Source organism: Crinia signifera, chromosome 6 (genome assembly GCF_055691185.1).
Source record: "Crinia signifera chromosome 6, ASM5569118v1, whole genome shotgun sequence".
Taxonomy (NCBI): Eukaryota; Metazoa; Chordata; class Amphibia; order Anura; family Myobatrachidae; genus Crinia; species Crinia signifera.
In genome coordinates this window covers 106,718,765-106,734,514 of record NC_139222.1, presented here as the reverse complement: position 1 = coordinate 106,734,514, position 15,750 = coordinate 106,718,765, and the positions used below count along the sequence as shown (strand labels likewise).

At 43.5% G+C, this 15,750-nt stretch overlaps 1 protein-coding gene across 2 annotated transcripts in view; it reads left to right on the top strand.

Annotated features, from left to right (window-relative positions):
• COL20A1 (collagen type XX alpha 1 chain) overlaps positions 1–15,381 on the top strand; it is a 133,070-nt gene extending 117,689 nt beyond the window's left edge. For both annotated transcript variants that reach the window (XM_083146760.1, XM_083146761.1), the window contains 7 exons: positions 1,439–1,510; positions 3,763–3,798; positions 4,005–4,071; positions 4,712–4,900; positions 6,420–6,497; positions 6,594–6,740; positions 14,419–15,381. In XM_083146760.1, coding sequence (XP_083002886.1) covers positions 1,439–1,510; positions 3,763–3,798; positions 4,005–4,071; positions 4,712–4,900; positions 6,420–6,497; positions 6,594–6,740; positions 14,419–14,447 — 618 coding nt within the window. In that variant the 3' untranslated portion in view covers positions 14,448–15,381. The remainder of the gene's footprint in view (positions 1–1,438; positions 1,511–3,762; positions 3,799–4,004; positions 4,072–4,711; positions 4,901–6,419; positions 6,498–6,593; positions 6,741–14,418) is intronic.
• Positions 15,382–15,750: the final 369 nt, after the last annotated feature.

The window sequence follows — 15,750 nt, the reverse complement described above, 5'->3', positions numbered from 1 at the left end:
CGCAGAGCATTAGAAGGTTGGAGACCCAGCTGACATCCGTTATGGGAGGACACATATCCCCAATGAGGATAAAGGGTACTTGTGTAGTTTCACGGCGCCAGTGTGGTGCCGTGCGTCTGAGTCCCCTTGCGGGCTCGGTGGCTCGCTACGCTCGCCACGCTATTTAAAATCAACTCCATGCCAACATTAATAGTGGGGGTATGAACTATCCATGTTGGCATGGAGTTAAGTTACTTTTTTTAACATAGTTTGTGGCAAGCGTAGAACCCGGAAGTAGCACGGCGCCATGCTGGCGCTGTGAAACTACACAAGTACCGGATAAAGCACTCCCATAACAGATGTCCAAATAATAATACATGCTGCCGATAACAGGACCCGCTTCACCGCGATAACATGGTGAAGCAGGTCCTGTCACTTAAGGAACGATAAAGACCTCATGATAAATCTACTCATGTGTGAGGTAATACCTTAGCATATATTGGAGAAATGTGATTTGCTTCCATATCCCTCATAAAATAAATACTCACAGCAACAGCAGTCCCCAGAGCTACCTATGGAGACTATGATGCCCAATTTAATGGTTTTTGGACTTGGCCCATTAGCTTAATCCATCTTTACGTTTTTCAGATATCTCCTCAATGATAACCTTTGGAAAATGTGGAGTCGCTCATCTGGGCCCAAACTATACTTGCCAACTGTTTTTTTTTTTTATGTCACTTGTGAATTTTCCAAAGGGGGCAATTGTCCATGCTGCTTAAAGCCACAGTTTGTGGAATGTTACTGTCTCTTCCTGCATAGACAGTGATATATTTTCAGCTACTGGGCGGGATTCTCTAAATCCTCCACCACACATCGCCGGCATTCGCATTGTTAATAATCACATATGCACTAACATATGCGATTATTATTGCAAAGGACAGCTCTTGCATTAAAAGCTGTCCTTTGTGTTGTGGCCGGCGATGTGCAGCAGGTCCGTCTTCCCTCCCTGGACCCTTACCCGGCTGACAGGGCTCCGCTTCATCCTCCCTGCACCCGGAAGCGGTGCAGAGAGGAGGAGGTGACTGGTCCTGGCAGCACAGCAGGAAGCTGCCCGGACACAGGTGAGGGGGGGTGACATGCATCGGCGGGGGATGCGGGGGGAAGCCCATAGGCTTCTATGGGGTAGGGCTTTACTGCATATGAAAACTGGGTTTTTATGGCATTTTTGTTTGGTGCATCTCGCCCTTACTCTTGATAATATGTTTGATTACAGGAAGCGAGAGTCATAATGAAAAAAGAAGGGGACAAATATGAAAACTGTTCATATATATGAACAGCCAATAAGCTATGTTTTTCATTGTATGAGAAAAAAGCTAAAACCTACTCAATGCAGTTGCCTGTGCAAAAGTTTAATAAATGTCCCCCGTTATAGTAAGTATGTTCATTGTGTTCTGTTCAGGGAATCCAAGGGATCCACGGAATAATAGGTTATCCTGGTGAGAGAGGACCGGTTGGTGATGTCGGGCCCACGGTATGTATCCACAAGATTGTTCAAATTCAGATACACATTCAGTAAATTGTGTACTCGCTGTTGCAACTATGCTAGTTTTATTATTTTATTGCCAGATATGTACTTAGGATTGATATAAAAGTTTGGTACTCTTTACTTAGAACGGCGCCCACGATTTTGATCGTGGGCATCGTTAGTAAAAAATCTCGGGCATTGAATGCACTAAAAAATCGGGTGCGATGCGACCGACGAGATGCCCGCGATTTCCCATAGGGAACAATGTTAAATGTCTCAATTGACCCGATTTTCCTGTTCAATGCCTCAATTGACCCAATTTTTCCATAGGAAACAATGTTAAATGGGCCACAGAGGCCAAATAGGCACCCTGAAGTGTATAAAAGCCACCCGAATTGTTAATGCCACCCCACGATCAACGTCAACCCGAAGCGCAGCGAGCCCGCGAGGGGCGGCGGTACGCGTCCTACAACCTTTTCATACCCCCACTATCCACGTCGGCGTGGAGTTGAGAATAGAAAGTGTGGCGAGCACAGCGAGCCACCGAGCCCGAAGCGTGGCGAGCGCACGCGGACAGCTGTGAAGCCCGCGAGGGGACGCGGATACCTGTGAAGGTATTCGCTGCGCTCGCCACGCTTCGGGCTCGGTGGCTCGCTGCGCTCGCCACACTTTCTATTCTCAACTCCACGCCGACGTGGATAGTGGGGGTATGAAAATGTCGTAGGACGCGTACCGCCGCCCCTCGCGGGCTCGCTGCGCTCGCCACGCTTCGGGTTGACGTTGATCGTGGGGTGGCGTTAACAATTCGGGTGGCTTTTATACACTTCAGGGTGCCTATTTGGCCTCTGTGGCCCATTTAACATTGTTTCCTATGGAAAAATTGGGTCAATTGAGGCATTGAACAGGAAAATCGGGTCAATTGAGACATTTAACATTGTTCCCTATGGGAAATCTCGGGCATCTCGTCGGTCGCATCGCACCCGATTTTTTAGTGCATTCAATGCCCGAGATGGCCATGATGGGCGCCCTTCTAAGTAAAGAGTACCAAAAGTTTTTTATTTTTCACATTCATCAACATGTTAACAAAAGTATTCTGGTAAATTCAAAAGTGCTCTCACTTTTAAGTCAACTTAAGTCAAGTAAAAATAAAACCTCTTAAAACATTTTTGAATTCCAACAGAAAACAAGTTTCTTGTACTGCTTATTTACAGGCCCCACTTTTTTGAACTTTGACCTTAACATAATGGTCTGCGAGTTGTGGGTAGCAGCAAGATTTCCGTGAGGCTGCATTGTTAAGGTAGAACCAACCAGCTGCTAAATCAATCAATTCTTGCTGCTGCCATCAACTTGCAGGCTATTACTTTACGGCCCTCTTCAATAGTATAACAATAGAAAACATATTGGCAATCATGTTTTTGCTAGTTGTTGGGAGAAGAGATGTTCGGTATTAGGCACCTGATTCTGATTTTGAAGTGAAGCAAAATAAAAAAATAAATAAAAATAACGGTGAAGCTGGGCAAATCCATGCTGCACTACAGTAGGGGCAGATTTACATTTGGGTGGGTCATGTTTAAACTGAAATCTAAATAAACAGTGTAAAAGTAAAACTGTCTACATGCAAAAGCAGGTAGTATTACACTGCACAGAAAAATCTAAATGTTACATGCTTTTTTGTTTTACTTCCAAATCAGTATCAAGCTGCTTTCACACCGCATAAATGGCATTGACCCGGTAATTTGAAACATTTTTAAAAATGGGTCAGACAGCCTTAACCCCTTTCATTCCGCATAGCTTAAACGGTATATTACCCATTTAAGTGCAGTCTGAAAGGGGTACTACCGTTTCAATGCTGTTTTTTCCCATCACTTTTTTGAACGTGTAGGATCCTGCTTTTAACTCGTTTCAAAATACCGGTATTCTGTAACCGGTAAATTGACAATGGAGCTTTCACATTGCAGCTGTCCCGGTTTTAAAACGGTAAAAAAACAGCAATATACCGTGTTAAAGCTGCAATGTGAAAGGGGTATCAGATCGTAGGTAAAAAAAAAAAAGTAGTCAGTTATTCTTCATACCCTTCTGTAGCAACCACACATTACTGTAAGTGGTCAATCCTATAATATGCGACTGTGCGAGGTGCATTTAAATGCCGGCAACCACGGCTTGTAGGATTGACCCCCTTAGTGCATTAGATTTGGTGCTAATGCTGATTTATATTATACATATTTATTCCTGTTTCATTTTTTCTTTGGTTCTCATAGGGCCTTCCTGGCACCAGAGGAGAGAAGGGGGAGAAGGTGAGTTATAATTAACACAGCAGCCTAGCAAGGATAATTGCATACCTCTTGATTAAAGACATTATACTCATCTTGTTTGATTCAGAGGGACAGAAAATCATTCCTTACTGACCACCTGAGCCTTGATCATTGATTGTCTGTTGTAAAAATGTCAGGGACAAAGCAATCGTGTTTTGTAGTGTAAAGGTCAGATCTCTTCAACACAGGGAGAACCTCAATCAGTGGCCACAATTTACCATTTGGTCAACCAGGTGTGCGAGAGGCTCATTCAAGGTAAGTAGTCTTCAATTGTCTCCTTTCTTCTTTTTTGACAATACAGGTAACATAATGTATTAACCCAGTTGAATGTTTATTTTTTTTTCTTTAGTGTATACAGTGTAATCTTGGCCCTGACCAGTGGCGCTTTTTATTTAAGGGCTGAGTGGCAGCCCATAAAAACATGGTTCCACGCATGCACAGTACGAGGATGATGCTGCGCATGCGCCGGACCCTGAGCATGCCTCTGGGGTCTGCTGCAAAAGCAACCCATAGAGGCTTGAGGCCAGCACATGCGCAGTACTGAAGAAGCTACTGCACATGCACTGGCCCCGCAGCAGGGACCTGGATTGTCAGCAGGGACCACGAGCACAGCAGCAGTGGAGGGGGCCCCATCGCGGCAGCCCCCCTCCTTCGCTGAGCTAACAGTCGCCGCTGGGCCTGACCCTAATGAATAATGGTTTACCCCACAAAATGGTTGTTATCATTTAGTATAATTAACTTTAAGTTATAGCCACCGATCCTCTAGGGTGGAGAGACAGAACATAGTCGCTCCAGGCATTCTGGTTAATTTATCTAGAATACTGCTCATGCTAATAACCCAGAACTGAGTAGCCCCAGGTTTGAACCCCCTTTTGATTCTATGTCTCTTTCTCAGCCCACATGATGAAGCTGGACACAGTGCTCAAAGAACAAGATATACAGCCTGTCCCAATCCAGGACACAGAAGAAAAAAAGGGAGAACCCGGACCTCCAGGCCCACCGGGACCACCAGGGGAGCAAGGAGAACCAGGTGTTATTGGAGCATCAGGGCAACCAGCCAGGGATGGATATCCGGGAAGAAGAGGTGCGGACTCTTATTGTATTTTTTTCCACATCTTATCATCTCTATTAGATACTGTATGAATTCTAGATCTTATTTGCCACATCTGCCTTTCTTCTTTTCAATGCAGCATTTCATGCCAGGTGTCGGCGTGCTTTAATTCCTACCCCCCACATTTCTTTGCTGAGCCTACTTCTCATAAAGGATGGGAAATTTTTCCTTTTGCCTAGAATTTCAACACAGTATTGTTAATAATACTTACATGTATCTAGTGCTGAAATTCACAACCTTGGTCCTCAAGGCACACTAACAGTTCAGGTTTTACTTACGTCCAGGATTGAGCACAGGTTATTGGTGATTTAATCTTCGGTGCTGAAGCCTTGATATCAATAAAACCTGAACTATTATTGTGCCTTAGGGACCAAGGTTAGGAATGCCAGATCCTAGTGTAATCTCTACTATATGGCAGTGCCAATCAAGCCCTTTCATTCCAGAGAGGAGTGCTATACTGCAAGGCAGCAAAGGATTCAGCACCTAGAATCATTTCCTCCTGCCACTAGACTCACCTGTAAGCATAATTATGATGACAAAGGAGACACATGAGGAGATCAGTTACAAATGCCTTAGTGTGTGGAGTCCCATTCTGGCAAAGTAATTGCAGCAACCTAGGTAAAAAACAAGTAATGCAGTCGTTTAAAAAAAAATAAAAAAAAAATCCTTCCTTTCCTTATAATTCTATTTCCATGACATTTGAGTATATTGTGGCAACATCATACAGCACTATTAACAGTGCCATCTTAACAGCAGTGAAGGCCCTTGGGAAAAACAGTGCTCTGGCACCCCATCACATCTGTATGCACGGCTGTTGTTCTTACTCTCATCCCCCCTACCCTCCCCCCTTCAACTGTTGCATGGTTGCTCCAGTGCCACCTATACACATAATACCCCCATTAGTGTAATTTGCATGTTATACCCCAGTAGTATTCACCGCCCCAAACTCTGCCGCCGCTGCTGTTGTTACCACTACCGGTGGCACCATCCATCTCTGAGGGGAGAAGAGAGCAGAGTCCGGTAGCCATTTCAAATATGGCATTGGTTCATGAGCTCGCAGCCCAGCAGCCAATCACTAACCACAGCTGTTGGTACATGAACTGTGATTGGCAGTGGTGTAAGCGACCCCCGTTCCCCAAAGCTACTGTGGGGGAGTGCGGGCTATTGTTAAGACAATGCCTCATGTGGCCACAAGTTTGGGAGGGGGGGCTTACTGGCTGACTGACAGTCCTTAGGATAGTGGGACCATTAGACAACTGTTCATTGAGCCTATACATAGAGACGGCCCTGATTATGGCCTGAAGTGGTCCTGCCTTTAGCATCAGTTGGAAATGATTCCTCATATGTCACATATTATTTGTGTGCTGTATTATTGTCTTTTGCTATTACTGAAGTTTTATTTATGTAATTTTAGAACTGTACAACATTCTACTCTCGGTCCCCACATTCCCATTAATAAACTCCTGCATTTAACAATGAGCGTATATTTTAGGACTCAAAGGATACAGAGGAGAGAAGGGGGCTCAAGGACAAGACAAAGAAGGACCGGCAGGACCCCCAGGCACTATAGGTAGCAATGCTGACACCACCAGCTATAGAGATGTCATGATTGTGGTCTCTTTTTACCTGCTCTAATCTGTCCTGATGTTTTTTTTATATGTCCCAGGTCCTCCAGGAATGGAGATATATGGAAATTCTGGTCCCATGGGTTCTGCTGGACAGCCCGGTCCTCCTGGCACTCCTGGGATCCCTGGGAAACATGGACCTCCTGGGGTATCTGGTGACTGTGACCAATCCTCGTGCTATGAATCAGGTACATGGAGGATAAAGATAACTGCTCCCTGTCTGTAGGTAGCCACCTGGTCTTCTACATTTAGAGATTGGAGAACATGTACAGAACATGCATGTGATAAAGTCACTTGAATATCTGCACTTGGTTTCCATCTTCTAAGCTTTTCCCTGGAACCGTTATCATGCAATATTTGTTCGTCTGTTTTGCTTTTGGATGGGATGCATCTCAGCTCGCTTTGTCAGTACTGGATACAATACAGTATATTCTACCCAGTGGAGATAAAAACTTTGTCAAGCTGGTATAAAGGTCTCAGTGATACCCCATAGAAAAAAGAGAGCCTAAGCAACATGAAATATTATAGGCACAAACAAGGTTTTCTGAAGGTGGAAGGTTCCCTAGAGAATGTCATCTTTATAGCTGAATACCTGAGGACATCCAAACAAGCATCCTTCCATGAATGTCACTGGGGGCATGTCCGCAGCAGGCAAAAAAACCCTATATTTTTGCTATTTTCAGTGGCCAATAAAGCTTGTAAGTCTCTGCTTTTATAAATGCAGTGATTGACAGTCTGATGCCATTTGGAGGGCAGGGAAGAGGTGGTGGCAGCCTCCATTTGTGAAAACAGAGGTGTTTCATAACTTTTTAGGGGGAGAGGAGACCAGGGATTTCCATAGTTGCATGGAGAATTCCTGACCTCTGCGATGGATGGCTTGTGTATCCACATGTGAGCTGCAAGCCACCCAATGGCGATTGAGTGATTGGGTGCTGTCTCCTAGGATGCAGGCCAGATCACTAATGAAGCAGCAGCTACAGAGCCTCTTTGTAGTAGATGCCACCTGCTGCATTACTATACACTGCCTTCAAGCAAGAAGCAGGGATGGCACCTTCATCCACATCTGACTTAGCCCCACTACTCGCCACAGAAAAAAAATACATATGCATACCCACAGAAATAAATCCACATTATTACCCATTCAAACAAAAAAAAACCAAATATCTCCCACAGAAAAAAAACAAAACCAAAGCAATATATCCACCACAGGAAAAAAAAAACATAATATCCACCACAGGAAAAAAGCACATTGTGCACTACAGAATACAACTTATTATCCCCCACAAATAAAACCCAAGACACATTGGGCCTTATTTTGGTTCATTCTTTCTGACAAAATCCTTCTTAGATGGGCAAAACCATGTGCACTGCAGGTGGGGCAGATGTAACATGTGCAGAGAGAATTAGATTTGGGTGGGGTTTTACTTCAAAGTAAGATCTATATTGCAGTGTAAAAATAAAGCAGTCAGTATTTTCCCTGCACAGAAACAAAAGTACTCACCCAAATCTAATTCTCTCTGCACATGTTACATCTGCCCCCCCTGCAGTGCACATGGTTTTGTCCATCTAAGAAGGATTTTGTCAGAAAGAATGAACCAAAATAAGGCCCATTATCCCCACATAAAAAACCCACATCATACCTACAGAAATAAAGCCACATTATCCTTCACAGAAACAAATATTCTAGCTATCGGGATCCAACTGTCGGTCTTTCGCTATTTAACCACATCTCAGATATATAAATGTGTGTGTATATGTATATATATATATATATATATATATATATATGTATATATATATATATATATGCGGAGGGATGCCGGCACTCCAATCCTCTTAGTAGTAAGTACCTGGTGCCTTCACAATGCGAGCAGCAACGCTGAACGCTGGATACAGTCGGGGGTGTAGTGCGGCACTCAGGACGGTGTTAAGAAAGAAAACAGGAGCCAAACTTGACGCTGACGTTTCAGCCTTACGGCTTTTATCAAATGTTAGCTGTTTTGATAAAAGCCGCAAGACTGAAACGTCAACGTCAAGTTTGGCTCCTGTTTTCTTTCTTAACACCGTCCTGAGTGCCGCACTACACCCCCGACTATATATATATATATATATATATATATATATATATATATATATATATATATATATATAGGGAAGAAATATGCGGCACTCAGGAGTCTTCATAAAGTCAGGAGAATTTTATTACAACATGTTTCCCGTCGTCAGGGATAAAATACAGGTTCAAACACACAAAGCTTTATTCATCACAGTCAGTGCCTCCACCAATAGGCAGCGTTCCCCAATCAGTCAGATCACCTGCCCTCACCTGTGGATCCAGACTAATCGTCCAGCCCTCAGGGAGAACAGGTGTCAGACTGATCGAATTAACCGGTTCAACCCACAGTAACGTGTAAAAATAAGACAAAATAAATATAATGAAAAAATAAAAAAATATAAAACCCACAACCAAATATACAAAAAAACTTTCTGCACAACATAGATATATCCATAGCAGAGTACATGTGGCAAATAACAGTTAATAAACAATTGAAAAAAAAATATAAAGTAAAGTCAAGTTACTCATAATATCATACAGATTTAGGCGGCCATTATTCTAAAAAAATGTTTTAAATCCCATATATCATAGAGAAGTCATGCATAAAGAATTTATAAAGTTTCTTTATACAATTTATTTTATAAGAAACAGTGCATCCCTAATTTTTCGTTAAGGCCCCGTGGGGCCAGGGTGTCTAACTTCATTATCCATCTACTTTCACAGCGGAGTAGCAACTTTCCCCTGTTGCCACCTCGCCTCAAAGGGGGGATATGATCAATGATTTTTGTACGTAGGCTAGAGACTGAATGTCCTGCATCCAAAAAATGCCGAGGCACAGGCATATCTGCCGTGCCAGTCATTAGTGCTGATCTAATCGTAGCTCTATGGTTAGCCATACGTTCCCTAAAGCTAGTTTCAGTTTTTCCAACATAGACATATCCGCACGGACAATACAATAGATATACTATAAATTTTGATGTACAAGTGAGGATATGTCTTATGCTATACTTTTTACCGCTGTACAGGTGCATAAAGTGTTTCCCCACCAGTAAAGAACTACACGTAGTGCAACCCGTACAACGGTAACAGCCTGGGGATTTAGTCATAAAGTGCGCTGGTTTTACCGGTTTGGTCAAATCAGACACATCTAACTTGACCAGCCGATCACGTAAATTTGGAGCCCTTGAATATGCCGGCATCAAGCGTACATTGTGTAGTGTCGGCAAATTCTTGTCGGTATTGATAATTGGCCAGACCCTCTTCACAAACTTACTAAGTGTAGGGCTGCTATTAGTATACTGGTTAACCCAAGGGATGCTGGTCTGTGTTTGAGTTTCAGTAAGGGACTTTTCAAGACATCCATTTCTGGTTAAAGACAAGACTCTTTTTTTAGCTTTGTCTAACTCAATAGCGGGGTGACCCCGTTGGAGAAAACGGACAATCATTTTATCAATAGTATTAGTCACTTCCAATTCATCACTCACAATCCTCCTAGCTCTTAACATTTGAGAGAATGGTAAGCCCTTGCGTAAGGGCAATGGATAACAGCTGTCATGTTTCAACAGGGAATTTCTGTCAGTCTCCTTAATGTAAAGGCCCGTAGAAATTTTTCCTACAGTGTGGTTAATGAGTACATCCAAAAAGGGCACCGATATATGACTGGTTATAAATGTGAATTTAACTGCATGGTTCATAGAATTATGTTAATTTAAGACATGTAGCAGGAATTCCTCTTCCCCCTCCCACAAGAATAGTAAATCGTGATGTAATGAAGCAAACATATAGCCGCAGATGGCCATCGGTTTTGAGAGGGGAAAAAAGTTTTGTCTCTAATACCACCATAAATGCGTTGGCGTACGACGGGGCCACTGAGGACCCCATCGCTACGCCAAGCAGTTGTAGGTAATGCTGGTTGTTAAAGAGAAAATAGTTTCTCGTTAATACCAGTTTAAGCAGATCCATAAAAAACCAAATTGCGGGGCCCTTATAATGTGGATTTTCCGTAATGAGGCTATGTACAGCCTGCATGCCCTCTTGGTGGGGAATGCAGGTGTACAGACTCACCACGTCTGCTTTACAAAAAATGAGGCCCGGGTCTACCTGGTTTAATGATGATAACCGTTTTAACAAATCATTGGTGTCCTTTAGGTAGGACTCCTGGTCACCTGATATGCAATAAAGCACTTTATTTACTTCAAGACTCCGAGTGACGCCTGTTGCCTGATTTACCTGTGCCTGTGTTGGACCTGCGTGGTTCTGGGAAGGCACCGGTGCAAGCTGCCTTTTTACTTCTTTAGTGGAGTGCCGGATTATCTCTTCTCTCTCTCTCTCTCTCTCTCTCTCTCTCTCTCTCTCTCTCTCTCTCTCTCTCTCTCTCTATATATATATATATATATATATATATATATATATACACACACAACAAAAGTGGAAAAGCGCCAAAAGACTTCTTCAATAGACCGTAACCTGATAGGTTAATTATAGTCCATTGCTTAGTATAATAGTAAATTACTTGTCCAGTATCTTTATTTGGTTGTTGGATTTTCATACACAGAATGGAAGTGACCCAACGCGTTTCTTCTTATATATTTATAATGTTGCCAAAAGCCTGCATTCACATGCTACTTGAATAACCTGCCCTCTGACTGCCCTACTGCATTTAACTTGCCTTAAAAGTGGATATATACTGTATCATACAATGCAGCGGCACTCTGTGCATCTTTTGAAAAAAAATGTATCAGTTCTTGTTGTTAAATGGATCAACATTTTCCTGATGGAAAATGTATTCAACATTTGAAACGTTGATTGAATTTTTTTGTTTTGTTCACATGTCATGTAGAGTGCCACCGCATTGTAATATATATATATATATATATATACACATATATATTTGCCATTACATGAGTTGTAAAATAGCATTATTGTTTTACCTAAAGAGAAGCTGTTCTGCTATGAAATCCAAGAGCAGACCTTAAGTATATAAGAAGAACAGACAATTCTTCGTGTCAACATCCAGGGCAGCCAGCTGTCACATACCTTCATGCTTTCATTGTCTGCCTTAGAGGAAACTGAGAAAAGGACATCATTATACATGTTGGTACTCTTTACTTAGAAGGGCGCCCATCTCGGCCATCTCGGGCATTGAATGCACTAAAAAATCAGGTGCGATGCGACAGACGAGATGCCCGAGATTTCCCATAGGGAACAATGTTAAATGTCTCAATTGACCCGATTTTCCTGTTCAATGCCTCAATTGACCCAATTTTTCCATAGGAAACAATGTTAAATGGGCCACAGAGGCCAAATAGGTACCCTGAAGTGAATAATGGCCACCCGAATTGTTAACGCCACCCCACGATCAACGTCAACCCGAAGCGCGGCGAGCGCAGCGGTACGCGTCCTACGACCTTTTCATACCCCCACTATCCACGTCGGCGTGGAGTTGAGAATAGAAAGTGTGGCGAGCGCAGCGAGCCACCGAGCCCGAAGCGTGGCGAGCGGACACGGATACCTTCACAGGTATCCGCGTCCCCTCGCGGGCTTCACAGCTGTCCGCGTACCCTCGCGGGGCTCGCTGCGCTCGCCACGCTTCGGGCTCGGTGGCTCGCTGCGCTCGCCACACTTTCTATTCTCAACTCCACGCCGACGTGGATAGTGGGGGTATGAAAAGGTCGTAGGACGCGTACCGCCGCCCCTCGCGGGCACGCTGCGCTCGCCACGCATCGGGTTGACGTTGATCGTGGGGTGGCGTTAACAATTTGGGTGGCCATTTTACACTTCAGGGTGCCTATTTGGCCTCTGTGGCCCATTTAACATTGTTTCCTATGGAAAAATCGGGTCAATTGAGGCATTGAACAGGAAAATTGGGTCAATTGAGACATTTAACATTGTTCCCTATGGGAAATCGCGGGCATCTCGTCGGTTGATCGCACCCGATTTTTTAGTGCATTCAATGCCCGAGATGCCCGAGATTTTTTACTAACGATGCCCACGATCAAAATCGTGGGCGCCCTTCTAAGTAAAGAGTACCTACATGTTCTAGCTTACACTTATGTGTTCCATTTTATATAAAGTTATTATGTCAGCATAGAACATCATAAATATTTGTGTAAGTGTGTAAAACCAGTTAGTGATACTTGCTGTCCCAATCTGTTCCTACTTCTAACCTCTGTCTTCACAACTCCCTCTCTCCATGTCCACCTATAAGTGTGGACATGCACTGCTACATCTGAGAGGCGTGTGATAAAATGACTTGCATCCTAATGTAGATGAGCCCCAAAGCAGTGAGTAAGATCTAATGTACTTGTATAAAATACACTGAAACGTGTCAGGGCCTGTTGATGTATTGTACAAGTGGTTCCATATGCAGATGGTGCCGCTCTCATCTGAGCTGCTCCCAAACCGCTGTCCGACCAGCCTACAATATCACCAGCAGGCGGATGGGGCGTGCGTGTGTCCCTTTCTCCACTATGTGTGAGATGTTCACGTGTCCATGTGTGCCAGCCCGCCCTCCACCACCAGCCGTCAGATAGTGAAATTTGGCACGCTGGCAGCAAGCGGGAGAGCAGCACCATCTGTAAGTGGCCACAATACACCTTATTTAAAATGCAAAGCCACAGGGATCATTAGGGCAGATGTATTAAGCCTGGAGAAGAGATAAACTGGTGATAAAGTGGAAATAAAGTGAAAGGAGGTAAAGCACCAGCCAATGAACTGCGGGGCAGATGTATGAACCAGCATTTAGTGCAGAAATGCACTTAACGCTGGTTAACTGTGGGGGATTAAGTTTTCCCCAATGTATTACTAGCGCACCTAACGTGTGCTAGTGACAGCCCGCCGAGTTACGCTGGGCGGTGCTGTCCCCTGCAATCCCCCCCAGAGTTTAGTGGCCGGGGCGATGTATTAATAGCCTCCCTGGCGTTAATTCGCCCCAGGCCGCTTCGCCAGCTCAGGGCTAGCTTTGTCCTATCCCCCACTGTGGGGACAACGCTAGCCCTGCTTCTATCTTGGACGGTTTTAGCAAGATCTAACGCATGCCCAGAAAGACGGCTGGGGGGGGGCAGCCGCGAGTGCGCATGCGGGAGGTGCCGGGGGAGCCGATAAGGAGAGACGTTCACGCTGGGCATAACGGCTCTCCTTATCAGCTTTGGGGGGGTTTAATACATCTGCCTATAACGTTGGCCCACTTCTCCACATATGCTGGAGAATCGGGACTCTTTATTTAAAAAAACATTATAGGCAGATTGATACATCTGCCCCTGTTTTTGAAAATGACAGTTGGGAGTTCATTGGCTGGTGCTTTATCTCCTTTTTCCTTATCTCCATTTTATCTCCAGTTTATCTCTTCTCCAGGCCTAATACATCTGCCCCATTGTGCTTTATCACCAATGTAGGGTAATAACACTAATGATTCCATTTCAATGTAAAAAATAAAAATGTAACAGCTGTGTAATGTGGACTATGGGAAATCAGGAAGATTGCTTGACTCTTCAGGGAGTCAGGGAGATTGCTGTCTCCTTCTGGATACCGCCGATTGTCCCATTACAACTGTTGGGTAGCCAGAATGATTTCCCTGTAGCCTCTACATAATAGCCTTCCCTGTATTTATTCATTTAGATCAGTGATTCCCAAACTTGATCGTCAAGGACCTCACACAGTTCATATTTTATAATGTGACAGTGGGTAATACTAGTGCTTCTGACGGGTGACCTAGAAAACATGACCTGTAAGAGGTGCTATGAGGACAGATACAGAACCCCTTATTTAGAGCCTCTGTATGAACTTATATAGATACCTCTCCTTATTTGCAGGTACTCAGGACCTGAATTTTATTCCTTGATTCTCGTTGCCCATGTTAGAGGGGATGAATAAAATCGGAGGAGTCATCTGGAGTTCAGTGGTACCCAGGAACTTTATATACATCTTCACTAATCAATGGGTATGAAGAGTCAACTTCCATATCGCTACTACCTCCAGTTCTGAACAATTTGTATGTATGCAGCAGTCTATAACACACACACTATAGCTATAACCAACAAGCCGCAGATAGCAGAAAGCTATACAAATATTTACATATAAATACTGTAATATGTATATACTGTATGTGCTTTGTTTGTATTATCCATGACATGAAGATCCTGGCTCAAGTAATCCTAATTGTACAGTATGGCAGAGATCAAGTAAAATGATCTCTCCATTTGTCCATCTGATTGGCAGGCAGAGCATGCTGGGATATACTGCAAGCTGATGCCAGGAGTAGATCACAAAACAAATGTTCTTTTTCTTTTATTGTTTCTTTTTATTCTATAAACATATTCAAATGTGTTATTAGGTGTAATGAGTATTTATTCCTGTTCCTGGTACACACTTATCACAAAAATACATAAATATCCAATTTATTTTAAACAAATAGTTTCAATGACAGAGGCTGGGAGAGGTGAGTCTGGGCCATGTAGATCCGCACCAACATAAGAGTTATAGTTTACTGTCTACACGGCCAATTATTTTCTTATTGCGTTAAATGATTTATTTAATTAAACTCGATGTTCTCATTAGTCAACACATTTTCAGCTGGTTACAGTGTAAAAGTTATTTTTCATCAGGGTCAAAGCTGAGCTACAAAAGACATTACAAATAATGGGAGCAGGTCGTCCTGAGCGTGTTCATTTTCATCATGTATTATAGAGCACATCATCCTGGGAAATTGCTGTATTGCTGCTAGCCGTGAGCTTTTATTCTTTCACCAATTTGTTTCATGAACAGTTCTAGTAATGGTTGTACATTAAAAGCATTCTAGCTTCAAACTTTTTCTTTGCCTTATTTTTCCCTATAATTCACATTAGTCATAATTTTAACATCTTTCTGTACAGACTCACAGCGAACTTATTTGTGACTCAAGGGGACAATTGCAGCACCCCCATTATTACAGTAACATGTATCAATCCTGAAAAAAATTGATGGAGCGCTTCTCAGCCAGACCCAGGGATCGTCAGAATGTCCCTGCTGGTGATCGCCAGTAAAGAGGTGCTCCATCTGACCGGGGCACGCGAGCGTCTCAAACTATAGTGCCTCCTAGTCACTCGGCGGCAAAATCCTGCCTGTTTCCGCTTCAGGGAGACGAGCAGGGTTAGGGGGGGGGGGGT